This window comes from Micropterus dolomieu, linkage group LG22 (genome assembly GCF_021292245.1).
Source record: "Micropterus dolomieu isolate WLL.071019.BEF.003 ecotype Adirondacks linkage group LG22, ASM2129224v1, whole genome shotgun sequence".
NCBI lineage: Eukaryota > Metazoa > Chordata > Actinopteri > Centrarchiformes > Centrarchidae > Micropterus > Micropterus dolomieu.
In genome coordinates, this window is record NC_060171.1 from 7,285,581 (window position 1) to 7,312,242 (window position 26,662).

The following is a 26,662-nucleotide window of genomic DNA, read 5'->3' on the forward strand; positions in this document are numbered from 1 at the left end:
GGAACAAGAGGAGCAAATGATCATGTTGATTTGTGTCTGCAGAGAGAGAGGAGTGTGAAGAGGGTTAAAGGTCATGCAGTCTTGTATGCACGCACACGTACGGATGTGCACATGCATGATACAAAAAACAGGCATGTTTTACATGCATGACTGGATGCTCTGCAAAGGCATGTACGCATGTCTCCAATGTAAAATAATTAAAAGCAAGGATGCACATGAAAACCTGCACATACACATTCTGGAACATGCATGGAAACCCTAAGTGAAACACAGTCATCACATGCCATATTGTTATGGGTGTTATTATTGTATCGTTTCCTTTCAAAATGTGTGCAGATATTTATCAGACTTCCTGTGTTTTGGATTTTTAAAATACATTGCTTGGCTGCGTGTGTGTGTGAGAGATTATGACTGTCAATCAGCCTTGAATCTAAATATAATACAGTCATTGTTGTCTATTTACATGTTTAGTCTGTTTAACAGAGTGTAACACCAGCAGCACCTACAGGATACAGACATGAAAAGCAAAGTTTCTCAGCCTTATTTGTGTTTCCCTCACCTGCTGTCCCTGCTCAAATTTGACTGCCAGGATTTTTGAAAATTTGGTCACTTTTTAGCCAAATACTGGACAAATGTGAACAATTTGTTAGTTGTTAACAACAATTATATATTTAATCAATTTAGGTAATTGTATTAATTTAACCAAAACTTCCAGTCCAAACTTTGTAAATAAAAGTGCATATTAATATATTAAATATAATTGTTTGCTGTCTGCACAATAGATTGTAAGGTTCTGATGCAAATTTAAATTCCTTTGAGATGTTCTGTTAAGCTTGCAAACAGTGTTAAACTTTTACAGTTCTGAGAGTGTCGACTAAATTAATTGACTCAAGGGAGTCAGAGAAGGATGACTGGACACAGATAAAGTGTAAAAATATTAATTTCACTCTCAACCTTATGTGTGGTTATGAGTCAGAAGATACATTTGCAATTCTGTAATGTTTAATTCCACAAGAGGCACATGAGTTATCTATCAAATGGCTACAGATGCTACATATTTCTACAGGATTCAGTCAGCGGTTATTCCTCAATAAGACACAAGCCTATAGTGATAAGACTGAGGTCCATACAAACATGTAGGGAAAACTTTGCTTGTCATTTGTCCTTCACCTGTACAAAGGTTAATGAGACATCTACAGTATTTAACCCACAGCAATCCAAGACATTACATATTGCACTGCATCAGTTGAAAGGTGGTAATGTTTCATGGTGCAAAACAGAGAAAAGTAAAAGTGAAAAAGATGGATAGTGGCCTGAAAAGCTCCTCCCTAAACCGACCTGACTATGAAGTTCAAACCATGGCTTTATATCACCATCAAGTGGCAGTACTGTGTAAGACCACTGAACAAGACAGAGGATGGAGTGACAGTTCAAGGGTGTGAGTGAGGATGGTTAGATGATGTTTTTAATGATGTTTATGTTTTTAAATAGTCGAAACAATGCAAAGTGCTTAGAAATTCACCAGAATACCACAGATACACAGGGATAGTGTGGACCAAATTCACAAATTAAAGCTGAGCTCCAGACTATCAAATAAATTATACACTCAGAGGGTGCACACATGGCTGCACCATCCTCTATACATGCTTTAATTGCATCTAGATTCTGAAGTGCATAAAAACAAACAGACAGTTTTTTTTATTCAAGAAATTGCAGTAGAAAAATAGCATAAATTAAACAAAGCAATAAGTCTTTGGATGGGTTTTATAGATGCTGATTTAAGTACTTTAATATGCTGCTGCTTTTAGACCAACAAATAATTTCCCAAACAGAATATGCCTGGCAGTGTGGAGAAGGCCTGGAAACAGCATTTCCTGTAAAGTTTAATAATCTAATATAACTTACTAAAATATGAAAAATCCAAATAGTAATTTCAGAGTCTTTGGGTGTCCCGGGTGTTGATGGTGCGTCTATGATTAGGGAGACGCTTGAAATCCAGGCCATGACCTTGGCTATGACAAAGTATTTCTCTTTTTCATTTTATTTAAGCCATTCTTTCGTTTTGCTCACAAGATAGTGTGTGAACTGAGCAGAAGTAGGGTACCTCTCTCTCTCTGACTATGGGGCATAATGGCCAATTGATTGATCCTGTTAACAGCACGTAGCGGCTCCTCATTGGATGTTACTGTGATTGACTGAGGAAGGAGAAGAGAGGGAGGCCGGGCGAAACCACTCATCAGGCCAATACTCGGACTGAAAAATATGTAAAGATTGAACCCCTCTAGTGTGCATCTAGATTCGGATTTCATAGAGGATTATGTGCATGTAGCTGAGTTAGATTACAAATCTGGGTAATTTCGGTTGGATTAGCCTCTTAATCACACAGTCATCGGCGCTGAATCCCCGCCCCCACAACCCCGCGAATAAACAGCCAAACGGGCAATAAGGATGCGGAGAGGATCCTGGTGACGCTGCGATGGGTGCCTACGAAGATACCGATATTCAAACAATAATGAGGATCCGATTTGATTACAAGTCGGTGTAGTCGTTTTTATCTCCGCTATAAAACAAAAACCAAACATTCTTCGGCCATGATTTTCCTGCGGAGGCTCGTGCAGCTGTTGGTGCTGCTGATCCACAGCGCATGGTGGGGGGTCGCGTCGAGCCCCACAGATGAGGGAGCGCTCCGGGCCGGCCACGGGGAGCACGGAGAGCCGGGACACCAGGAGCCTCACAAGGACTCCTACAGCACCTTCGCCTCCGAGTTCCTGGAGTCCAGATATCTGAGCGATGACGGTAAGCGTTGGAGGCCTATTAAAGATTCCCAGTTGGTGGATTTTGTTTACATGTCCTTCGCAACAAACAAACTTATAACAGACACGCTTATCGAAGAAGTCTGTGACTGTAAGCAGAAACTGAACATGACCTGTTTCTTTTGTCCTGCATCCAACCTGTCTCCACTGTGCAAGGCTTTTCAGCACCCAGGCCAGCTCCCCGGTGGTAGCTGCCCACCCCCTCTTTCTCTCTCTCTCGCTCTCTCGCTTCTCTCTCTCTCTCACACACACACTCCTCTATCCCCATAGGGACATAATGCATTCCCTAGACCCTTTTCCTACCCCTAGCCCTACATGTCTAACCATAACCCTTACCCTACCCTTAACCATAACCTAGAAGTCCCCATGGGTTAGTGTGCATTCAGGTTAAAGTCCCCTCTGGGATATAAAAATATGAAACACACACACACACACACACACACACACAGAGTCCAGATGGCCTCTCCCTAGTTGGCCCTTTGACTGTCCTCAAAAACAGCATTACTTGTTTTTGTGTGGAACCAACAGAGTGCTGATTTTGCATTTCGCAGGATATCCATTCCCCACCGCCCCACCAGTGGATCCCTTTGCCAAGATCAAAGTAACCGACTGTGGAGTAACCAAAGGCTGCATAAGGTTAGAGAAGGATAAATCTTTTGCCAGCTCTTAGTTCTGAAAGTAGAGCTCCAGTGCAGATATATTCCCCATGGCCACTTTGTCCTAGATGCTGTGAGCTAAACTTGGACTTGGAACATTGTCTAGTCTTTTTCTCTGAAACCTAGATGAAATTCATTTAGAAAAGTGCCGTAGTTTGGCATAAATATTATTATGATATTGTGAACAGTGTGAAACTCAACTTCTCAAGTGACTGTGAGTGAGCGTGAGTGGTTACATTAATTTGTCTATGTACAGATATGGGAAGCCAGGGTGTGATGCAGAGACGTGTGACTACTTTCTGAGTTATCGTCGCATCGGGACAGATGTGGAGTATGAGATGAGTGCAGACACAGACGGCTGGGTGGCTGTAGGTTTCTCCTCTGACAAGAAAATGGTGAGCAGGTGGACAACCTCTCTGACTTTGTTTTCCTGAGTGTAGTTTTGGACAGCACAACTAATGTTTTTTTTATTTGGTTATAAATTACTTTTTTTGTTGTATCAGATCAAGTGACACAATCTATAATTAAACACATTGGTGCATTGTTTCATGATCTTGCAGTCAGTTATTTATGAAACCAAATAATTATCGACACAAAAATAAAATTTGAAGGCTTTTATTCCAAAAGCAGTTGTCCTTAATTTACATAATCTTCTTTTAAATTTTTGGCAGTAATGTAAAAAGCTTTATACATAGTATGGTAAGACATTTAATGATAAACACACAATGTATCATATCTTAAAACAGTGTAAATATGAGTGCTTACAAGATGATTAAAGGCATAATTAATTTCTATTACAAAATAACATCTTCTGACTTTTCTCTCTCTCTTTTTTTTTTTGCCTTTTTCTGAAACTTCAGTCTTTGGTGGAACAGGTCACAATTCATGTTGATACTGAAGCCATAACCTGTGCTAACAAAACATTGCCTCATTTAGGAGGACACAACCTTAACGGTTTGGGAACACTGTTTTAAGGAGTTAAATGTACACTGGCATTTAAGTAATACAATTGAAACAAAAACATTTTAGTTATTTATTTGGCATTGCATGTGTTCTTCATGAGAGAGAAAAAACTGTTTTGTTGAAACATTGTACCAATTGGCATTTACAAACATTATAAATGCAATCAAATTAGACCCCCTTAGTGAAGCCCGGGCGGGCACCATATTGATATTTATCATTTTTTGTGTGACTGGTACAATTTTAAACTAACAGTTCAAACTACTTACAAACTTGTTCTTCCAAGAATGAACTTTGACATATCTGCCAGCTGTAGATGAATTTGACATCCAGTTGTATTAGAATCTTACTGTTTTTTAAAAATAAATGAATATGAATATGAAATGTAGCAGTTTGGAATAAACCTCTTTATTACTGTTCCCTCCTTATTCCTCAGGGAGGAGACGATGTCATGGGCTGTGTCCATGACGATAATGGACGTGTACGGATTCATCACTTCTACAATGTCGGCCAGTGGGCCAAGGAGATAAAGAGGAACCCGGCTAGAGACGAAGAAGGCATTTTTGATAGCAACCGTGTGACCTGCCGTTTTAAACGGCCGTTATACGTCCCCAGAGAGGAAACGCTTGTGGACTTACACCTGTCATGGTATTACCTGTTTGCATGGGGACCTGCCATACAAGGTGATTGATCAAGCTTTAGCATGAAGTCAGTCTTTGTGTGTTTTTTTCCCGTCATCATCGTCTTATACTGTCTTACCTTTTCGAACAGGTTCTATCACGAGGCATGACATCGACAGTCCGCCCGTCAGCGACCACATGATCAGTATCTATAAGTATGAGGACATCTTCATGCCTTCTACAGCCTACCAGACCTTCAACTCTCCCCTCTGCTTACTGCTCATAGTAGCACTCACCTTCTATTTACTAATGGGAACGCCATAATGAAGCACAGCAGGGCACATAGGGAAGAGAATATGAAGCAGCAATAATAAGAAAGTTGCCATTTTTGTCTGATTCTAGTGTGCATTTTGCACAAAGAGACACTATATTAGATTTACTAAACACGATAGAGTATGTACAGTTATTCTGAACTCATTCAGAGGATCTTGAAAAAGTATTAAACCTAGATGTCATGTACTGGTGTCAGTACAAAACGAGAGGTCTGATAAAAGATTAGTATTATTAGCTTAGGCCAGTTATTTTCAGTATCAATGATAGCTTCCAGATATAAAAAAAAAACATAAATAAATAAACCTCACAAGTCTTCGTAATACTGCATGCATTGGGAAATCTGCGAATGATTTCAAAAACCCACTGTTCACTGGTGATGAGAAGACAGTGCCTCATGTTGAACTTGGCTGAAACATAAAGGTTTTCTGAGGACAAAAGAAACCAAGCGGCTCACAGCTGTTTGCACACACTCTTCCTGTCCCTTTACTCTGTTATGTTTATATGGGTATTAAACTTTGCAAAAACAAAAGACAACTTATTTGGTGGTTCGTACCATCACGAAATATAGTTTCCAGGGACTGCCTACAGTATGCACTTACCATGTAAAAGAATTTCATTACTTTTTCTGTTTATGTATGGCACTGATAAACACTTGGCTCATTCCCTCTTTTCAACCAGAGTGGCTGTCGGGTTTCTTTATCAGTACTGTGGCACTGTGACATTAGTTAACAGACAGAGAGCGGCTGCTACATGAGTTACTATGGCCTATGCAAGCGGTAACACACTGAACAGGAGCAAACTGTTGATCATAAAGAAAAGTTTGCTTGGACATGGACTAATTTTTTCCCTAATGCTGTTATAGTAGCCTTTTGATCTGTATTAAAAATGGGTGGATGTGTTCAAACCTATGGTTAAAATGTATCCCACTGAAACAATATGCCATGCTTGTGTTTACTATCAATAAACCTTTTAAGAAATAACAATATAAACAAGAGAATCCTGTGATTTGCTTTGCATGAACAGACAGCATTGTAAGGCCATAGGAGATCATTTAAATAGAATTAAATAGTAATAGTAAGTAATTCCCTTTAAATAAAAATGTGTCTTGTAATGATCGAATAGTGGCTGTAACCATAATCCAACTGCAAAGTCATTATTCTAATCACACCACATAAAAACACATGCAGGACTCTTAACCTCAGTATGTCAAAAATACTGGTTATTGCCCTGATTTATTAAAGTGGCTTTATGTAAACATTTAATGTGATTATTGCATCTTTCAGATGACATAATACCAATTTGGGGCACCAAAGTATCCTGAAATGAAAAATTATACACATAATACTTTTAAAATAATATACATGATGCAGCGCCACATCTTAAAAGAAAAACAAGAACATTATTTCTTTGTTTGGATAAAAGAAACAGTGCACATTTAGATAATAATATATTATAAAAATAACAATGATAAGACATTGTGATAACAATAATAAACAATACAACAAACAAACAACAGCATAAATTAAATGAAAGTGAGAATGATATGAAATTAAAATAAAAGATAAAATAGGATACAGGAAGTGTTTGCTATAAAACTACATTGCCCACAATGCCCTTCAGCATTTCGCCTAGGTCCTACGTCATGCTGTGTTTTCCTCCCTCACGCGGATCCCTCGGGTAGACTACCGAAGGGGAGCCCGGGAACATGGCAGACGAGAAGGACTCAGCGCCGGACCCTGCCGCTGCGTCTACCCCGGAGAACCCTCTCTCTGGGCGGCCTCACTCTGTCTTTTTCTCCGAGAGCGTCCAGCCGGCCGTCGGGATGGTGAGCCAGCTGCTAACCCACCCCTCGTCCCTAAAGTTTGACAAAAACATCAAACAGGCTTTCTACAACACGGGGGCGATGATCTTTGTGGCGATCTGCTGCGGAGCGGCTGTCCTGGTCTACTTCATCCTGGAGGCCTTCCTCCGCCCGCTGCTCTGGGCAGTGCTCTGCGGCACCTTCCTCCACCCCTTCAAGTACTCCCTGGCCCGGCTCGGCCGCTCGTGGCTCAGCGGCCTGCAGGAAACGGGGACGCCCATCGTAGTGGGGACCTTGCTGGTTCCGGTGTGGTGTGTGAACTACGTGGTGGAGGCGATGGGCAGGTTGGTGCTGGAGAGGCTCACGGTGCTGCTGGTGATCGGGGCCGGTGCGCCGCTGCTCTACTTCCTCTACCTTTTCTGGAGCGTCATCGGCATGCAGGTGATCCTCGGGCACGTATGTGGGGTAATCGGGGCCGCGCTGGACTGTTTCCACGCTGTGTGGGTGAGTTAATGGACAATGCCCCCCCCCCCCGTAATGATGACAAAAGCTGCTCCGTGTCACCCAGTGTGTGGAAGCCACTGGGTGGGCGAGGTCAGCTCTGCCAACTCGGTCACACCAAATGGCTGAAATCAATATCACAACATTATCGCATTATTAATTACTTCCAATATCGATTGTTTTACTGTATGGAACATTGTGTGCAAAGTTTGATGCTCAATTTATTATTTAAAGTTTACTGCTCCCAGCTTCTCCAGTGTGAGTATGCTGGTTTTCATGGTCTTCCATGATAAAGATGTTTTGGTTTTGGACTGTTGGCTGGGTTGGAGTCATATTCTATTATCTGACATTTTATAGACCAAATGATTCATTGAGAAAATAATCTGTGCCATAAATTATGATACAGTTAGATCATGAATTGTGTACAAGTTACATTGTTAAAGGGGGACATAACAAGAACATAATTACATAAACGATCAATAGTTCAACAGACAAATAGCTGCAAAATGTATAAACTCCATTTCCTTGGAGTGTCTTATAATGGGTTATTCCATTAACCTCAGTGCAGAGAGTATTTTTCTTGGAACTTATGCCTAAACTTGTGTCTCAGCTGATCTAATTTTCCTCCAGTTTCAGCGTCTGATCAATCAATACCTCATTATTCCAAAACAGCTGCAGGGGCCTGAGCCCAGCCACGCTTTGACTAGATACAAATTGCATTAGATGTTCCTCTTCATACAGCCTGTCCTTTCTCTGAATGCAGAGGTAGAATGACACGCGGCCCTTGTCTATAAATAGGACACTATATTAAATCACATCAAAAGATGTCTTTGTGTGGAACCAGGAACCCAGGAAGTACAGTTTGGTCACCTCAAGGTGCTTAAATGTTTTTGAAATATGCAGAAGTTTAGGAAAAATAATGTTCTGTCATGTTGTGCTCACATTATTAATGACATTATGAGATAGTAGCAGACACCATTTCAAATTCTAGATATGGTGATATTTATTGTTGAGGTATTGACTAATGGAAATCAGTCAATTGTCAATAATAGTCATACCTGCTGGCCAGTGATCTTCATAGCGCTGGCCAGCAGGTATGATGAAAAGCAGGTATGAAAAAAAACAAAAACGATATTGTATGGTAAATGTATGCAAAGAATCACATTAAAAATTAGGAAATTGATGTTCAGTACAGTGAGCTGTGTTGTATTGATATTATCCATTATATTAGATTTTTTAGAATTATATTAGAATAATTGTCTGTAAAATAGTGAAAAATGCCCATCATAGTTTCCTAAAGCCCAGTGAGCCAAACAAAGCTAAACAAGAAATTTGAAGATGATCCAAAAACCCAAAAGATATTCACACACAACACAAAACAAAGAACAACTGTCTATTCTCCCATTTGAGAAGCTGGAATAAGGGAATGTTTGGCTTAAATAATTAATATATTATAAAAATAGCTCCTGATACATTTTCTGTCGATTGGCTAACCGATTAATAGCTTCAGCTCCCCAAAAAGAGTTCCTAATTAAATTCTGCTCTGAATCATCCATTTGGAGAGCGAAATGTTAATACTGAATTATTGCTGAGCCCTTCTTTACAAGTATACGCCTTAAACACGGAAATTCTTTAAACTCAGTCATGAAACAAAATGTATGTGGAAGAAGCATCTGCTGAGCAACATGTTCCTTTATGTGATTGTACCCCGTAACCCCGTAACCCCTCCACCCTATTTAATATTATTTTGCTAACTTTGTTTCTTCTCAGGTGTTCACTTTAGTTTTTGGCTACTTGTTGGCGGTTTGTTTGAAGTGGAATCCCCACACTGAGCGCTACCTGAGGGCTCTGGCTCTTCCTGTCTGGGCCGTCCTACTCTTCTACATTGGTGAGTTTCTTTGCCCCTGGGAAGGTTTCTTCAAATTGTGCCTACATGAGGAGGCAGGTCGCTCCCACACGGGCTTCAGAGAACGAGGCTGAACACTTGTTTTTCCAAAGACGAGGGAGTGAAGTGGTTTTCTAGTTAAGACAAGGCACTGTCTCTACAGGTCCACAAGTCCATTAGACAGAGCTCATGCAGAGTTACAAAGTAAGATGAGGAAGTCTCTTGTATTTTTAGCACATGTTAGGCGTGCCGAAAGGAGATGTTGACCTTCAGGCGTGAAATGTTAAAAGTGACTGAGAGCTATTAAGAAGGAGTAGGAAGGTTTACATATGGCTGTGGGAAAATCTGAGAAAATGCTCTCCATTAGGCACGTGTCTATATAAAAATGTTACCATATGATTGGCCAAAATGATCAATGTCATCTGATCTCAGTAATTACTTTGATCCTCGTATATTTATAAGAATAATTTTATGGCAAAATATATCTAGAAATGCATTTCAACTGGTCCAACAAGACACAGTAGTGCACCAGAGGAAGGGTTGGGTACCGTCTAAAATTTTACGATACCAGTACCAAAACCAGTCCCCTTAAAGTGATACCGATACATTTGAGCACTTCATTCCTCCCATAAAATGCCACCTGTTGAAGCCATAGTAGTTGATTGGTTGCCTATTATTATTTTTATTGTTGTTATGGACAAGGTTATCTATTTTATTTTTTGTTTCAAATAACTGTTACATAAAAAGTATTAGGAAATTGTATCAGATCGCATCTCGTCCTAATTAGGTCATCCTCACTGGAAGTATTAGCCCATAAGGAGAAAGACTACAGCTTGGGAGGTTTTTTTATATTTGAATGAGAGGCGTGAAATAGTTTATTGAACAAAAAGTTGTAGGAAACAAATTTAAAGTATTTTTCTGATTCGTATGTTGAAAGTAAGCAACGGAAAATTATTTAGTTAACTTTTGATCAATAAACTGAATTGAAAGATCTCTGCGAGTGCTTTTTCCTTTATTGGTGAGTTGCAAACCTCCAAAAAGACGACAGTAACAAGTATAAAATGAGTAGGGAGTCTGTTTAAACAAGTCACTTAACTACACTAAAGACACGAACCGAGGAAAAGAGAATCTGCACGTCCAACCGTTCAAACCAACTACACCTGAAGCAGCTGCAGCTGCAGACGGAGGCTCCGTAAGTAAAATCAGCTGATCTCTGCTGCGCCATAAAAGCGTTTTATTGATGTGATGGAATGCAGCGATCAATCAGTGACAAGTGATGTGAATAGCAAATAAAAATGTACAGAGAAGTGTTAAATGATACCAGAAGATGAAACCAACCGAAAGCCAAGCTTGTGGTGATAAACTTGCAACAGTGACGAACATGCCCGAGACCGCAGCTGAAGGTGATTTTGGACTCGGCGCGTGCAGGCCTTTTTTTTAATACAGTTTATGGTGCAGGTACGTAAGGAAAAAAATGCGTGCGCTTCTCTTTCTTTCAGTGTGTTGCTTGCGTGTTTGGCTGCAAGCAAAACCATACAAATAGCCTTTTTTTTTTTTTTACAAAAAGTATCGATTGAAGTACTAGTTTGACTGGAGACATTTCGATTCTACTCTATAGGCTACTGGGCTGTTTCTGAAACCCATCCCTAACCAGAGGTCAACATTTCTGCCGAGAAATAACCAGTACTGTCAACAGAAGATTAAGCAGTTTAAGAGCAACATGTTTCTCCACAAGAAATTATTTCTGATTCTGTTTTCAGTGTCTCTGACCGGCTCGTGGAGAGTGCCCGTATTTGTGGTTGTGGTCACGCTCATCATCGTGGGCTCTCAAGAGAAACCACCTGTCCCTGGCAGAGGTGAAAATTTATGGACACACACATTCACATTTACCACAGTTAAAAGCCTCTAACCCTCCCCCCCCAACAACTGGGCATTAATAAACATGGTAAAAAGAGTGCTTGTAAGTCGTTTTTGTATGAATTCAACAGTAGAGATATAACATGTTAATTCGTGCTGGTAGGTGGATTTTGTCTCTGTCGGACAGAGCCAGGCTAGCTGTTTCCCCCTGTTTACAGTCTTTATGCTAAGCTAAGCTAACCAGCTGCTGGCTGTAGCTTCATATTTACTGAGTGGTATCAATCTTCTCATCGAACTCGCAGCAGTAAAGCGAATACCTGTACTTTCCAAAATGTGTAACTATTGCTTTAAATGTCAAGAGGGTCAAAGCAGCTTATAAAAAACTTTGATGAATTGCTTACCAGTGGAGTCTCCTGTAATAGACTTTATTATAATTTGTATAATTTTTTTTTATTATAATTTCCAGCTTTACCTGGAACATAAGTGACTTTTGGTGGATGGTTTGTCCCTTAAAAAGGTAGTGTGAAGGAATGTTCCTTCTTTAAGGCTAATATCACACAGGGTTTTCCCAGCTCACGTTAGTGTCATTTGCAGAGCTAAAGTAAGTCAAAGATCAAAGCCTGTGATTCTCCAAAGCAAGTTAAACTCTGGCTAGACTGACGCTGCTGCCTTGATAAGGCTGATAATTGCTTGTGACCTGCTAATTACAATGTGGCTTAGAGCATTAGAGTTCAGGATCCAATAATGATGTTGTCATCGACTCCATAGTAAAGGGATAAACATTGTGGACCCAGAATAGATCTTGAGATTTGGTTTTGATCTCCTTGGCCGAGCTCCATTACGTTTTGCCGTGTATCCTAAGTTTCCAGAAACCTACTTCATCAGTAACAAGACCAGCTCAAAAGAATTCCTGTCACAGTTCGGACCATTAGACTGTGCGGGAAAAACGCACACAGAAGAGTGCTGCTTTTTGCTCAACACCACCTCTGCTTTTATGTGTTGCCGTTGTTTTTTGTCTCTCTTCACCTCCGCAGGAGAGCTGTCAGGGCAGGTGTTGTCATTCGCTGCTAACACTATTTACATGGCAATCTCCTGTAGCAACCTTCAGCCGAAAACTGAGCCCAGTGAAAACACTACTACAGGTGAGATAGCTCCCTTTCTACTCTGTGTATTACAGTCAGAGGCAGTTTGTTACAGTTTGTGTGTTGTAATGTAACGTGGAGGTAGCCACTTCTAGCAGCCATTAGAGGAACTGCAGCCCAAAACACTTCTGCTTTGGCTTCACCATTTAGCCATGGCGGTTGTCACTTAGCACACCCAGCCAATGCCCTTCCTCATAGCTTTGTTCTGTCTTTCTTTTCCTCCATGCCCTCATCTGTGTCCTCATCTCTTTCAAGACGGTGTGCAGTCCGCGGGCCCCCTTCCTTCCACGCCTGGGTTCCCCCGTGGCTCTCGTTCATTACCAGGTGGCCTGTTCCAGAAAGAGAAAAGCTCGCACAGAGCCAGCGATATCTACTTTATTCTACTGGTCTGGGCCATCGTTCTGGTTCAGGTGTGGCTCAACCTCTGGATCCTACAGCTGCTTCCTATCCCTGTGGCTGGTAACACACAAATGCATGCACACTCCCTTTTCAAATGCATCTTTCTCAGATCTGCTGTTCTCAGGCTAATGCATTGATACTTCAGTGTGGGTGCTGAAGAAGCTGGTGGTCCACTTTGGCCTGAAGAGCTTTGCAGAGCGGACTCTCATCTCATGGTGGGCGGTGCTGGAGAAGCTCGGACGCGAGCGAGAGGAGGCCCTGCTGCCTGGACCAATCAAAGGCCTGGCTCAGTTCCTGCTGCGTATCGACACCAAGGTAACGTCTCTGGCTGATCTCTCGGTGCTGCTGGCGCAGTCGCTGTCCTTATTTCCTCCATCTTTTATGTCACACATCCTCACCCAGGCACACACACATTTTCTGTTACACTGGTACATGTCATGTTCATATACAAGTGTCCACATTAAAGGCCCTCAGTGGCTATTGAGGACTGTTTGGCCAATAAATGTTGAAGGTCAGGCCAACTGGGAAGCTGCAGTATAAAGATTGGAGGACAAAATATTCTGTAATTGTTGAAGTAGTAGTAATGAAGACAATGTGTAACAACTCTGAAAGTGTGTGTAGGGGTATTAAGCGGTTCACTGAGACGGGATTCCTCCCATTGTTTGAAGCTTGCAACCAGGACATTATCTTGACAGACAAGTTTCAGATAGACTTCTGTGATTGATGTGGGAGCCTTTCTTTATCATTTGTCCTGATGATGGTTTTTCTGTTGCAGCTGTTCGGAAGGAAATCTTGTATATGTAATCTACTTTAATAGCAATTGCACTTTATACTCTTGTGCTTATTTTTCAGATACCAATTTATTCTTGAATTTAGTCAAAACAAACATTGAAGCTGCACTAATCAATATTTTTCATATTAAATATGTATTAAAGTATGATGTGTAATGTGAAAGGTGATGCGTAGTAATGATCACATGGAGGATTATCACCCAGCTCACCCAGAGAAAACAGAGGTGCATCCTAGAAAGAGAAAATTAAATGTCTCTGTTACAAGAAATACAACGACACTAATGGCCACATTGCTGACACTGAACTAAAAGATGTCCTTGTCCTGATGTTTTTAGGATGCAGTTATGTCATGTGTTTGTAATCACAATGATTTGCATCCCACTGTATAGCCAGCCCAAAGTCCATACAGCCTGTAGTTAAATCCTGCCTGCCACGCTCCACTTCCTCTGTGTGTACCCAGAGAGGTTGTGTTCTTGTCGCACGGGTACATGTGATGACTGCTGCACAGATCTTTCCAATAATAATCTTCCCAATGTCTCTTTGTCTCCTCCCCAAGCTCTGGCATTGGCTTAACAAGCAGGTAATGACTTGGAGGAGCAGAGTGCTGAGAGACTTGAGTGTGTATGAGAGGAAGCGAGAAAGAAAAACAGAAATAAATAACCTGTGTGTATATATATGTGTGTGTGTGTGTGTGTGAGAAAGCGTGAGCACACCTTATGGTCGCTTGGACTGGCGCTTTACCCATCCACTGTCATCACCCTCTCATCCTGTATATGTGTCTGTCCTCTCGCTGCTTTCCTGCTTCCTGGTTTTATTTTGCCTGGAAGCTGCGGCCGGGGAGGCGGGACTCTCTAGGCCCCCTCATCCCCGTCCGTACCTTCCCTGCTGTGGTCTAACCGACAGGTTTGGCTTGAGAGTGTATGAGCTGCATGGAGAAGATAGCTGGCGTAGACGGAGCAGAGTGGAGTGGGAGGAGAGGGCCGTTTCTGAATATATGCGGGCCGATGCCTGATGGTTAACTGCCGAGAGAACCCCTGGAGAGATGTGGTTATGCTTCAGGAGCGTTTATGGGTGGGAGTGGGGATGGGGATGGACAAAACAATGGAAATACCTAACAGTTTATCAGTACGAAGCACTAAATAAAAACCTGGGCCAACTTTTACCCTTAGAAGAGCTTTCTTTCTCTTTTCTCCTCCCTAAATACACAATTTGCTCCTGTTTGGGTAATATTAGCTAAAAACTACAGTGTCTAGCTGTTTGAGGAAATTAGCCTGTTTTTTAAAAAAAAAATGGAAACTAAATTTTGAGCTGCTTTTTAAAGATTTACATCTTCAGTAGGTACAGATGAGCTTAGGGGGGCTGAGTGCTACAGACAGCGAATTGAGAGATGTTTTGGTCTACTGCAATATAAATCGGGGGGGTGGGGGGTATTAGTTAAAGGCAAAGAAAACATCTTTGTTTTGTACAGATCCTTACTAAAAGCACAACATAGTTCATTTTAATATGTTTTTTTAAATGAAAATGAGAAGAATAATGTAAAAATTATAATCCTCCCTAGTATCGCAATTTGTATCGCAATATTGCAATATTAGTCAAAATAATTAGCGCAATTAGATATTTTTTCAAAATTGTTCAGCCCTAATCTTGAACCCTGGCCCTGGACATGAAACCAGTCTTATATGGTGACATAAAAAGCCCTGATAGCAATTCTTGTTGGTATTAGACCTACTGACTCTTAAAGTATTGCTGCTGGAACAGATCCACCACAGTGTTTAAACGGCTAGCAGCAGGGGGGTGTCGAAGGTGTTCACTGGATTCCTTTAGATAAAATTTCAGAGGCGTTGGGTGCAATCCTGAGATTTCTGAATAGATGGCTTGTTATTTTAAATATGTACATACTCATGATGTTTTTCCCTTAAAAACCTTTCCCCCACATAAAAAAAGAAATGCTGTAGTTTGAAGCTTCATTAGTGATCTTGTGTTGTAGTAACTGTTGATCTCTGGACTTATTCTAAAGCAAATGCTTACTGCTAATTTATACTCAACAAACTGTTTATGAAAGTCCTTGCTGATGTGGTGTTTCCATTTTTTTGTAAAGCTACATTCTAATAGGTGGTAAGAAAAAAGTTCAACATTAACAGAGTATCAAGGGCTGTATCACATTGTGTAGCTCAAAGGCAGTGGGAACTTCACTGCCATATCATTTCACCATCAATATAACAACATACCGTGGGCTCCTTTTGGGAGACAGACGTCCACTGTAGCAGAGCCTCTCACTGTAACTTGTCGCTGACTCCAGTAACACATGGCTTTTGTGACATTAATAAATCACACATACAACTGGAGACTAAAGCTGTTATAAGTTGGCTGTTGATGCAGTTTTGGAGCATTGAGAAACCTGAGTTAAGAATTGCAGCGCATTTCAACAGAATTAACTTTTATTAAAAAGACTGATGGACAGGCTCGCAAAAACAAAATATGCCGGACAGAAGAGGCATGCATTCAAACACACACAGGTTTTCACTTGCATGTCTACATGTTAAAGTGCAAGGATGTGTGCATGCATGTGTGCAGATATCCTGGCTGTTGGTTCGCCCAGTTGACTACCTTACTGTCCTCAGGGCCCAAAGGGGACAGCTTTTAGATCCAAAACGGCTTCTTCACACAGGAAGGACACAGGTTTCTCCATGTGTCTGATCACTGTATGTTTTTAACCTCTTCAGAATTGGACTGACTTTGTATCTTTCACGCCCCCCACACCCTTTTCTTCTATTTCTTCCTGTCTTTCCGTCCACCTCCTCTCTCTACATGTACGTAGATGGTCGTGTGGCTGGAGCGATCGCTTGATAAAATCATCAGCATCTTCATCATCTTCCTCCTGGTCACAGGGACGCTGCTCATGGGTCTCCTGCTCACCGCTATGGTACTGTTTTTGTTCCTTTTTGAACCACTTCGCTGCATTTCAGAGGCCATGGCACTCTCTTGGGTGACACAGTAACTATTATCTGTCTAGGTCCATCATGAAAGTGCTCACATCATCGAGGTGACCAGTAACCTCATCAACGAGACTGTGTCTAACCATCCAGAATGGGCCAAGTATGACAGTGTACCCTATTTTTTATATGTGTCTTTCTCTTTTGGAGTTTATAGTATCTCATCCGCTGCACTCTTTGTCCTCTAGTTGGCTTCCAGAGGCTCGTGTGGTGCAGAAGGCTCTGAATTCAGCTGCTACTAATGTTTATCAACACGGTAGAGAATGGATAACACAAAAGGTAAGAATAATTATTTCCTCTATATTTTTTTTTTTATTGATATTAAAATATGAGTCTTGCCAAACAGAGAAGCGTATAATGCTTTGAATCTTTCTTCTTTTGTGCAGCTCCATAAGATGTTAGGTGACAAAGTGAACCACACCGCTGTGATTGAGAAACAGGTTTTGGAGCTTTGGGACAGACTGTACCACTCCTGGTTCGTGAAGGTAGACGTCAGGGCCATTTAAGTCCTTGATGTCGGGGACTGATTTTAGTCCCCTTAAAATGTCCTGCTCATGAAAATTGTCCATTTTCAGAACATGACCCACCCTGGACGCCAACGTGGTCACAAGATGGTTCCGAGACAGAACAGCTGGCTGGGCGACATCCTGGACTGGAAGGACATTGCCTCCTTTCTGCAGGAAAACATTGAGACTCTGCTGTCTGTAAGTATGGGTGTGTTTAACGCTCTCTTCTGTATGAGGCAGAGGATTTGCATGTATTTTGCTTGGATAGATGTGTCAGTCCATCATTGCATGTAATATTACAGATACTAAAAAAGTTTGTCTGAAGCCCAGGCAGTGCTACATCATTTGTTTGTCCTGATATTTCTAAGAATGAGTGAATGGATTTCGATAAAACGTGCTGGAATGCTACAGTCAGCACTGCCCTGATTTGACCACAATGGGCGTTACAACAACTGGAGGCAGTAAATTGTTGACATATTTACAATTCTGTGTCTCAAAGGGGTGGACAGTGTTCCTGTGGATGACATGTTTACTGTTGCTTTACTGTTTTGTAGATCCTGGAGTCTCTTTGGGTGGTAATGAGTCGAAATGTTGGCCTCCTCATCTCCACCACAACTACTCTTTTCACTGTCTTGTTCCACAGCGGCACCGCCCTGCTCAACTTTGCACTGAGTCTGGTATGAAAGATCAACCCTCTAGCACAAAATGACACGGGGTGTTTTTGGTTTGGTTTTCTGACATTATGAGGAATCGCCTTGCTCTCCCTCATTTGCATCACTTAAGGTTAGGTCTTAGTCCCCAGCAAGAAAGCAGCCCTGGATAAATGACAATATTCCCAGCTGTAAAAGAGAATCTAGGTGAGTGGAGCACAGATGGAAAAAGTCCAGTCTCCAAGTACACTAAAATATTATGAAGGAATTATTATTAAACCATAATAAAATGGTTAAGGATGCAAGAACACATTACTTATTACTTATTTCTGTCTATCAACATAACCCTAGTTTTTTAATGTCCTCCAGCTGAACTCTGACAAAACAGAGATCCTTGTTATTGGTTCTTAGCACATGGCAAAACCAATTCTGCCCTCTTCTGGTTCCCTCGTGGATCATTTCAAGCCTGTTGTAAGGAATGTTGGCGTCTGGTTTGACAGCAATTTGTCTGTTAGGGAGAGAAATCAGGCCGGCTGTGTCAGTGAACTCCTTTAAGTCCCTTCTTAAAACATACTTTTATAGGAGAGCCTTTGCTGATTTTACTTGTTTTAATTTTCTTTCAATTCATTATTTAGTTAGTTGTACAGTAGATTGATATTTAAATGAATGAATGTTCGGTCGCCCTGCCTTTTTATAGTATAGTTAGTTCACATGTACAAGAAGACTCTGTTCCGTGATGTGTTTTTCCTAGCTTAGGTACAGGCAGAATAATCTTGATTTATTGTGTGTTTATCATATTTGTGGTGTTTTCTGTTTATGTGCAGGTGATTTTCCTGACCACTCTCTTCTACCTGCTGAGCTCCAGTGGTGAATACTACAAACCTGTCAAATGGGTGATCAGCCTGACCCCCCTCTCCCAGCCGGGACCGTCCTCAAATATCATAGGCCAGTCTGTAGAAGAGGCCATCAGGTAGTCGCGCACACAAAAACTCATCCTGAGTGTGCAATGACATTTAAACAATCTAAACATGTAGCTCATGGAGATTACTTTTGACCGTGTGTGTGTGTGTGTTTGTTTGTTTTGAAGAGGAGTGTTTGACGCCTCTCTGAAAATGGCCGGCTTCTATGGCCTCTACACTTGGCTGACTCACACCATCTTTGGCATCAACATTGTGTTCATTCCTTCAGGTGAGTCAGCGGCGCTCACAGCAGCTTGTGCCGTCACTATACATGCACCTGGGAAGCCAGTCAGTATTTGCTCACTCTGTGAATCCCTCTCTCCTGGCCTGAAGCCCTTGCCGCCATCCTGGGTGCGGTGCCGTTCCTGGGGACCTACTGGGCAGCGGTGCCGGCAGTGTGCGATCTGTGGTTGGCGCAGGGCGAAGGCGTCAAGGCCGTGCTGCTGCTTATCTGCCATCTGCTTCCAACTTATTTTGTAGATACGGCTATCTACTCTGACATATCAGGGTATGTATGCATGAGACTGTTGTTACCAGCCTGTTTGTTTGTTACTTGAGCTTCCCCTCGTAGCATTGACACATTTAACTAACAAAATTCAACAGACCGACCGCCTGGCTTGCACCCGAATATGGCTTTGAAAGGAAACTGTTCTGTTGGTGAAGTCTATAAACAGTGTGTCCATTTGCCTCGGTCTGTTTTATAAACCATCAGCTGTTTGAGATGGACAACAACACCAGACAGCGCGCCAGATAGTCTCAGCTGGTACTGGCAGCCCAGCCATGTATCGAAGTCTCTTTCCTTTTGGAATAGTGTTTCATGTAGCTCTGGCTTGTGTTCCATCCTTTCCATTGTTAAAATCCATGATAAAGACTGGCTAGTTGCATTTATAAATCACAGTTATTGTTTGCAGTCAGGGACCCATTTAAAACCTCTCTGTGATGGTGCATGCACTTTCTAAAATCCAAGAACTGAGAGCTGCCATAAAGCTATGTATTAATGTCAACAATCTAAATTGTTGATTTTTTTTTCAATGTGATGGAGGTCTAAAAAAGTTTGGTGTACTTTGAGTAATTTAAACTTTACAATAGGGCTGACCCCGAATAGTCAAAGCTTCGATGGGTGGAGGTTAATTCGACTGTCAATCTCGAAGCTATGCAGTGAAACAAGGATCAGGGGGGAGGGAGAGAGCAAAAAACCTCAGTTTAGCTTCGGCTCGCTATCGCCATACACAAAAACGCGCATGATTCGACTATCAGTCGACTATAGGCAGGACTTGACGATTCTGATTCGTCTATGTAAATCCTTAGTCAGGGACAGCCCTACTATATACATCATGATTTATATTATGTATATGCAAGATCAGAGATATAAAGAGAAATTCCATGTTTCAATACATTTAAATTAAGAAATAAAGTATTTCTTTGTGCTGATACTATATGTCTTCTTGTCTTGGTGTCTCAGGGGTGGACACCCGTATCTGACAGGTCTGGCAGTGGCAGGCGGAGCGTACTATCTGGGTCTGGAAGGCGCCATCATCGGGCCCATCCTCCTCTGCATCCTGGTAGTTGCAGCCAACATCTACAGTGCCATGCTGATGAGCCCCAGCTCTGCAGTGCCAACACCGGTGCAGTCCAGCTGGCCTCTCCACCCCATCAGGTAACGGTCCGATCTGAAACACATTCAGAGAGCTGATGATCAACAACAAGCATTCGTACCGTCATTGTCATCTCGCTTGTCGCTCTCAGGACCTTCACGGACTCCACCCCCTCTGTCCTGAAGAGGACAAGTGAGTGAGAGCGAGAGGGTGTGTCCCTGTGGAACGTCACCTGGCTTCCTATTGGCTGATTCCTCAGGGGAAGAGCTCCCCTTCCCTGAAGCTCCTCCCTACGCCGCCCAGCTCTGCAGGAGTCGGCCCCCGACTGAGAAGAGATGGCGGCATCACAGCTGGTCACCCATGATGCCGTCCGCTTACCAGAGTTGCTTCTCTGTTCAATGTGGCACCATCTTCTCTCATTCAAGACTAAAAAATTACAGATGCCAGCGTTCACCCTGATCCCAAACCTGGTCCATTGACGTTGGGCTTTACGATAATGAATGACAGAAACGATGATGCTAATCACATCATCTCTCAGAACTCAGTGCCTAAATTGATTTTGTAGTGTTTAAAAAAAATGCCTAAAATGATCCTGCTGTTTGTGGTGAATTGTATGATGATATATTTTATCTACAAAGCTCCTGATTTCCGCCCTGCACATGAGGTTGTGCAGCGCTTGTACGCCCTACCTCTCTCCTTGTGGAGTTTAGAATAGAGTTTGTAGTGAAGGCCAGTTTATGTAAAGATGAACACTTCTTGCCATAGAAAATCATCATGCCTGGCTCAAGAGAAGGAGTCAATGACTTTGTCACTCAACTTCATGTGTCTTTCACATTTCAGTGATAGTAGCTGCGAGTTTGCGACAATAGATCTCTGCTTTAACAAAGACTCAGACTCCTGCTCTTCCTGGACCAGGCTTTGTTACCACTGTTTCACTTCGTTAGTACCTGTATGGTTGAACCATAGCAAATGTCTCTGGTTTAGACTTATGACGACTACTTTAGTAGATCAGATTAGACGTTCTGCTTTCACGGAGTTTGGTCTGTATCCAGAGGGATCAGAGAATAGATGATTACTGAGGTAATCTGTTTTTATTTATTTCAAGCTTAATTTAATTTTTTAACACACTGTGAGTGCACATGCAACCAGGCTTTTCATCTTTAACACACACATAGCTGATCTGTCAGTATTGAAGCACATTTACACTCACAATTGATATTGACAAGTTTTGAGTACTTTTGTAAGACTGTGACTGTCAACTCACCTCATCCACTCCTTATTTTAACTACAGTTGGAGCACTGTCCTGAACAGAGAGTGTCAAGTAGTTAACGTCATTTGAAGCTTCAATAAACAAGCTTTACAGATGTATGTAATGTGACACGTTGCTCATACATGGCTACTGTGTTAGCTGCGTGAGGGTGCGAGTGCTGTGACGTGTTCTGGGTTGGAACAAGTGTGCGGTTTTACGATTTCACTGTTAACAAAATTACTGGATATGCACTGACACAATAAACATTATAATTTACACTGCAGTGGCTTTGTGCCTCATTTGTTTGCTTTTTGACTGAATTAGGGCTGTAATTAATGCTAATTTTCATCATAGGTTAATCTGATGACTCTTTTTCAATTAATTTATCAAATGTTTGGTCTATAAAACTTAAAATAGTTGACAACGCTTATTACACTTTCCAAGAAGTGATGTTTTGTCAGACCAACTGTCTAAAACCAGAAGATATTGCTTTTTGTAATGATAATGTTGAAAGAGGGCGGCGTGGTGGTGCAGTGGTTAGCACTGTTGCTCACAGCAAGAAGGTCGTGGGTTCAAGCCCTGGTTGCCCCAGCCTTTCTGTGTGGAGCTTGCATGTTCTCCCTGTGTCCACGTGGGTTCTCTCCAGGTGCTCCAGCTTCCTCCCACCATCCGCAGACATGCAGACTAGGTTAATTGGTATCTCCAAAATTGTCCGTGGGTGTGAGTGGTTGTTTGTCTATTTGTGGCCCTGCAATTGACTGACCACTCACGCTCACATCCACACCTAAGGACAATTAAGGGTCACCCATTAACCTAGCCTGCATGTCTTTGGATGGTGGGAAGAAGCCAAAGACAACCGGGGTTTGACAGTGCTAATCACTGCACCACCGTGCCACCCAGTACTACAACAAAGTAAAATTTAAGTCCAGGAGCATATTTTATGAGTTGATTATATTTTTTGGATGTACAATCTTAATATGTAAAGTAACTACTAACTTAAGCTATGTAAAAGTAATGAAGTAAGAGAAAACAATTTCCACTGAAATGCAGTGGAGTACAAATAAAGTAGCAAATGGAAATACTCTAGTGGATAGTGTTAGATAGTGGATTGCGTCTGTTGCTTTTGTAGCTAAAAGGGTAAATGTTTTAATTGAATCTTGTACTGTTAATTTATGTTTGTACTGTTAGATTTGCTGTCCTGCTCCCTTTCTTGGCTAGGGCACCCTTGAAAAAGAGATTTTATCTCAATGGGTTTTTTCCCCCTGGTTAAATAAAGGTTAAATAAAAAAATAAAAAAAGTAAACTACAAGTACCTCTATACAATTTAGAGGTACTTGTAGTTTACTTTTTAATTTTTTTTATTTAACCTTTATTTGTATACGTATACAAGTACAGTACTTGAGTAAATGTACTTAGTTACTTTTGACCACTGCAATGGTATAAAACAAGTAAAAGTGGCAAATCCAAACGTGAGAAGCTCGAACAGGCAAATGTTAGGCATTTTTGTTTTTAATGTAGTACTGTAAAATGTTATCAAATGTGGATGGATTTTCTGTAGATCAATTAATTATTACTCAGTACTCAGCTGAAGAGGGTTTTATTATTTGTTTCAAGAAAAATACTTTGGACATTTTCCCTGTCAGTCCATGCAAACATCAAACAGGCTTGTCTGAGGATTTGAATCTTTACTGATAAGAAAACATTTTACGTGCTGCTAAACTGCTAATATATTTGCGTGGCCTTCTTAACATGTGTGCATAAGATTCTCACCACAGAGCAGGATATTGTTCTGTGTGAAATTAGCATAAGAGCCAATTATCATGACTCAGCGGATGTTTGGTTCTGTTACCAGTTTAACTTTTTCCCAGCAGTGTTTAAAAGTAAGAAGAAAAAATAAACTGATGGTAATGTGTGAAATTTCCCTTAAACTAGTAACTCCTTCAGAAATGGCTTACTGGCCTGCAGTGGAGGACTGAGCCATACTGGGCATCTTACAGACTACAGATTGAGAGGGAAAAAAACATGCATTTAAAAACTTTCCCTGGAAAAATAAACGATAAACCTTCCTTCTGTGTTTGTGTGAGCTGAGTCAGACAGTGTCATCTGTTCTGTGAAGGCTTTACAGATTGTCAATGTGTCAGCGAGGCTCTGGACAGATGGACAGAATAAATCAAATCCACAGAAAGCTACAGTACGGTTGCTGGTAAAGCAATTAAAGCAAACTAATCAACCACCACAGGATGATAACCATATAATTAATATCCAAATGCAAATTGTTAAATTTGTGTGGAAGTACTCCAAACTTGTGATATTTGAGAGTAAGTAATTCTACATATACTTTCAACTGGCAAAAGTCTTTGTTCTATATCTAGTGTGATTGCTGAATATGGGACACCAGACAATGTAGTAGACATTAATGCTCTCCTGTAGAAACTATGATACAGAAAGACTATGAGAAAATAGTTCCAAGTGTGTTTGGATCCCACAGTGACCAGATTGATCTCCTTACCTGACAGCTGATGCTGAATCAACCCACGGCCTTCTAGGTGACTTCATACACGGGTAATTTGTTAAAAAGCAAAGCAGATTTTACTGTTAAAAATACCGTATTCCAATGCCAGAGGCTTTATTCATTCATAAAAAAGAAAGAAGAAATTGACCACAAGATAATACATCTTATTAACCTCAGTTGTAGCTCCACATGGACGATGCTGCTGGCCACCGTCTCTCAGGTTCAGGCTTCAGCGGTTTAAAATGAGCACTGTGGCATGTAAAAGCTAGTGATATAATCTGTATAATCTGATGGTTTATGTAACTGCTCGACAAAACATGATAAAACCATTCTGAACAGGTAAAAATGAAATAAGTAAGTCAAAGCCAGAAATTCGCAGAAACAATCAAATTATGTTATGAATTTTGTTGGTTTTAAACTGTAACACATTTTTTTCTTCTTCTGAGAAAAGATTGCATCAATATTGTCAATATTATTATATATTACGATCTCAGTGGTAGCTTCCGCTCTACCTTCCCTCAACACATTTTCCTCACTTGAGGTCAATGATGCCACACAATCTCTGTGCTCTACACTAAGCTCGTGCCTGGATAGCCTGTGTCCTCTATCCACCAAGCCTGCTCGCCTAGACCAGTCCCAACCGTGGCTAACTGATACCATCCGTGGGCTCTGTACTGATCTCAGAGCTGCTGAAAGAAAATGGCGAAAAAACCAAAGACCCCGCTGACCTTAAGGGCTACCAATTGCTCCTATCCTCCTTCTCAACAAGCATCAGTGCTGCCAAAACTGCGTTCTATAATGACAGAATAAGCAGTGCCACTGACTCAAGGAAATTATTTTCCACTTTTAAAGCGCTACTAAATCCTCCTCCACCTCCACCACCCACAAACTTGTCTGCTGATACCTTTGCTGCCTTCTTCACAGGCAAAGTGGAGGCCATAACTAGCCAATTCTCTGAAACACTCAAACTCAACCATTGTAGCAGTCCTACTACATCTTTTCCTCTGCCCTCCCAGGTCAGTGGTCGTTCACTCTCCTCATTTACTCCTCTCACAGAGAGCAAAGTATCAGAACTCTTGACCCGTAGCCGTCCAACTACATGCCCACTGGACTCGATTCCTACGAATCTTCCTACGCAACTCTACCTATCCTGCTCGCCAGAGGATCCCACCGTCTCGGCGCGGATCACGGACTGTCTATCGGACATATCTACATGGATGAAGGCTTGCCACCTTCAACTAAACCTCTCTAAGACTGAACTCTTGGTCATTCCAGCCAAGCAATCTATCCACCATAATATCAAACTACAAATTGACTCCGCAACCATCACTCCAACCAAGGTGGTGAGAAACTTGGGTGTCATGACTGATGACCGGCTGTCCTTTTCAGACCATGTTGCTGCTGTCGCTCGGTCATGCCGCTTTACTCTATACAACATAAGGAAATTCAGGCCCTACCTCACTCAGTACGCCACCCAGCTTCTGGTACAGGCCATGGTTATCTCTCGCATCGACTATTGCAATGCCCTCCTAGCAGGTCTTCCAGCTTGTGCGGTGAAACCCTTACAAATGGTTCAGAACACAGCAGCGATCAGCCCAAAAGGACTCATGTCACTCCATTACTCAGTGACCTCCACTGGCTCCCCGTGGCCTCCAGAATCAAATTCAAGTCACTAATGCTTGCATACAGAGTGACTACTGGGTCTGCACCCATCTACCTAAACTCCATAATACAAACTTACATTCCTTCTCGGCTGCTACGCTCCTCCAACGAACGCCGCCTGGCTCTGCCATCCCTTCACACAAAGCAATCCCAGTCCCGGCTATTCTCATCTCTGACACCACGATGGTGGAACGAGCTACCACACGCCATCAGAGCAGGGGCGTCCCTCTCTAACTTCAAGAAGCTCTTGAAAACTCATCTCTTCCGAGAACACTTCCTCTTATAACACCTGTAACTCATGCACTTCCTGTGCTCTTCTTCTTCTATCCCCTACAATTATCTTGTATTGAACTCTTACTTCCTTCCCTAGGTATTTATCCCATTGATGTGATATGTACTATGAGCTCTTCATAGTATTTATTGCTGCTCTTACTAGTATGTATTGTCAAATGTAGATCTGTATTTGATGCTCTGTTGATACTTGTATGTTGTTCCTCAAAATGTAAGTCGCTTTGGATAAAAGCGTCTGCCAAATGAGTAAATGTAAAAAATACTTGTATTATGAATTAATAACTGCTGATTATTGTAATATGTTATTACTATTACCTACCATTCATAGCTTTTCTTTTTTTCTATTTCTTTGTGAGAAAATGCAGCATACGACCAGTTCCCCCAAACCAAAAATGAGTCTAAAGTAATGAGAGTTAGCGCAGTGTCTTAATAATGAAATACGCTGATTTTACAAACAAGGATCAATAAAACAATAAGACGACTAAG

At 41.5% G+C, this 26,662-nt stretch overlaps 2 protein-coding genes and 1 long non-coding RNA gene across 4 annotated transcripts; 2 read left to right on the plus strand and 1 right to left on the minus strand.

Annotated features, from left to right (window-relative positions):
* The first annotated feature begins 2,253 nt into the window (after positions 1 to 2,253).
* Positions 2,254 to 6,365, plus strand: LOC123962428 (DOMON domain-containing protein FRRS1L). The gene is made up of 5 exons (XM_046038545.1): positions 2,254 to 2,796; positions 3,365 to 3,449; positions 3,726 to 3,864; positions 4,866 to 5,112; positions 5,201 to 6,365. The coding sequence occupies exons 1-5, from the start codon at positions 2,592 to 2,594 to the stop codon at positions 5,371 to 5,373; spliced, it is 849 nt and encodes a 282-aa protein (XP_045894501.1). The 5' UTR covers positions 2,254 to 2,591; the 3' UTR covers positions 5,374 to 6,365.
* A 214-nt stretch (positions 6,366 to 6,579) lies between these two features.
* LOC123962430 lies at positions 6,580 to 10,959 on the minus strand. Its single transcript, XR_006822937.1, has 2 exons — positions 10,908 to 10,959; positions 6,580 to 7,809 (listed from the first exon to the last, which is right to left on the minus strand). It is a non-coding gene; the product is annotated as an uncharacterized LOC123962430 (long non-coding RNA).
* On the plus strand, positions 7,020 to 21,987 carry tmem245 (transmembrane protein 245). 2 transcript variants are annotated; one of them, XM_046038540.1, is made up of 17 exons: positions 7,020 to 7,687; positions 9,455 to 9,572; positions 11,330 to 11,425; positions 12,461 to 12,568; positions 12,824 to 13,027; positions 13,113 to 13,282; positions 16,577 to 16,681; positions 16,772 to 16,854; positions 16,940 to 17,030; positions 17,138 to 17,236; positions 17,327 to 17,455; positions 17,812 to 17,934; positions 18,732 to 18,877; positions 18,995 to 19,095; positions 19,200 to 19,374; positions 20,329 to 20,523; positions 20,613 to 21,987. In XM_046038540.1, the coding sequence occupies exons 1-17, from the start codon at positions 7,088 to 7,090 to the stop codon at positions 20,659 to 20,661; spliced, it is 2,592 nt and encodes an 863-aa protein (XP_045894496.1). In that variant the 5' UTR covers positions 7,020 to 7,087; the 3' UTR covers positions 20,662 to 21,987. The 2 variants fall into 2 exon arrangements, with proteins under 2 accessions (XP_045894496.1, XP_045894497.1); XM_046038541.1 differs by having other exon boundaries at positions 7,020 to 7,624.
* The last annotated feature ends 4,675 nt before the right edge of the window (positions 21,988 to 26,662 follow it).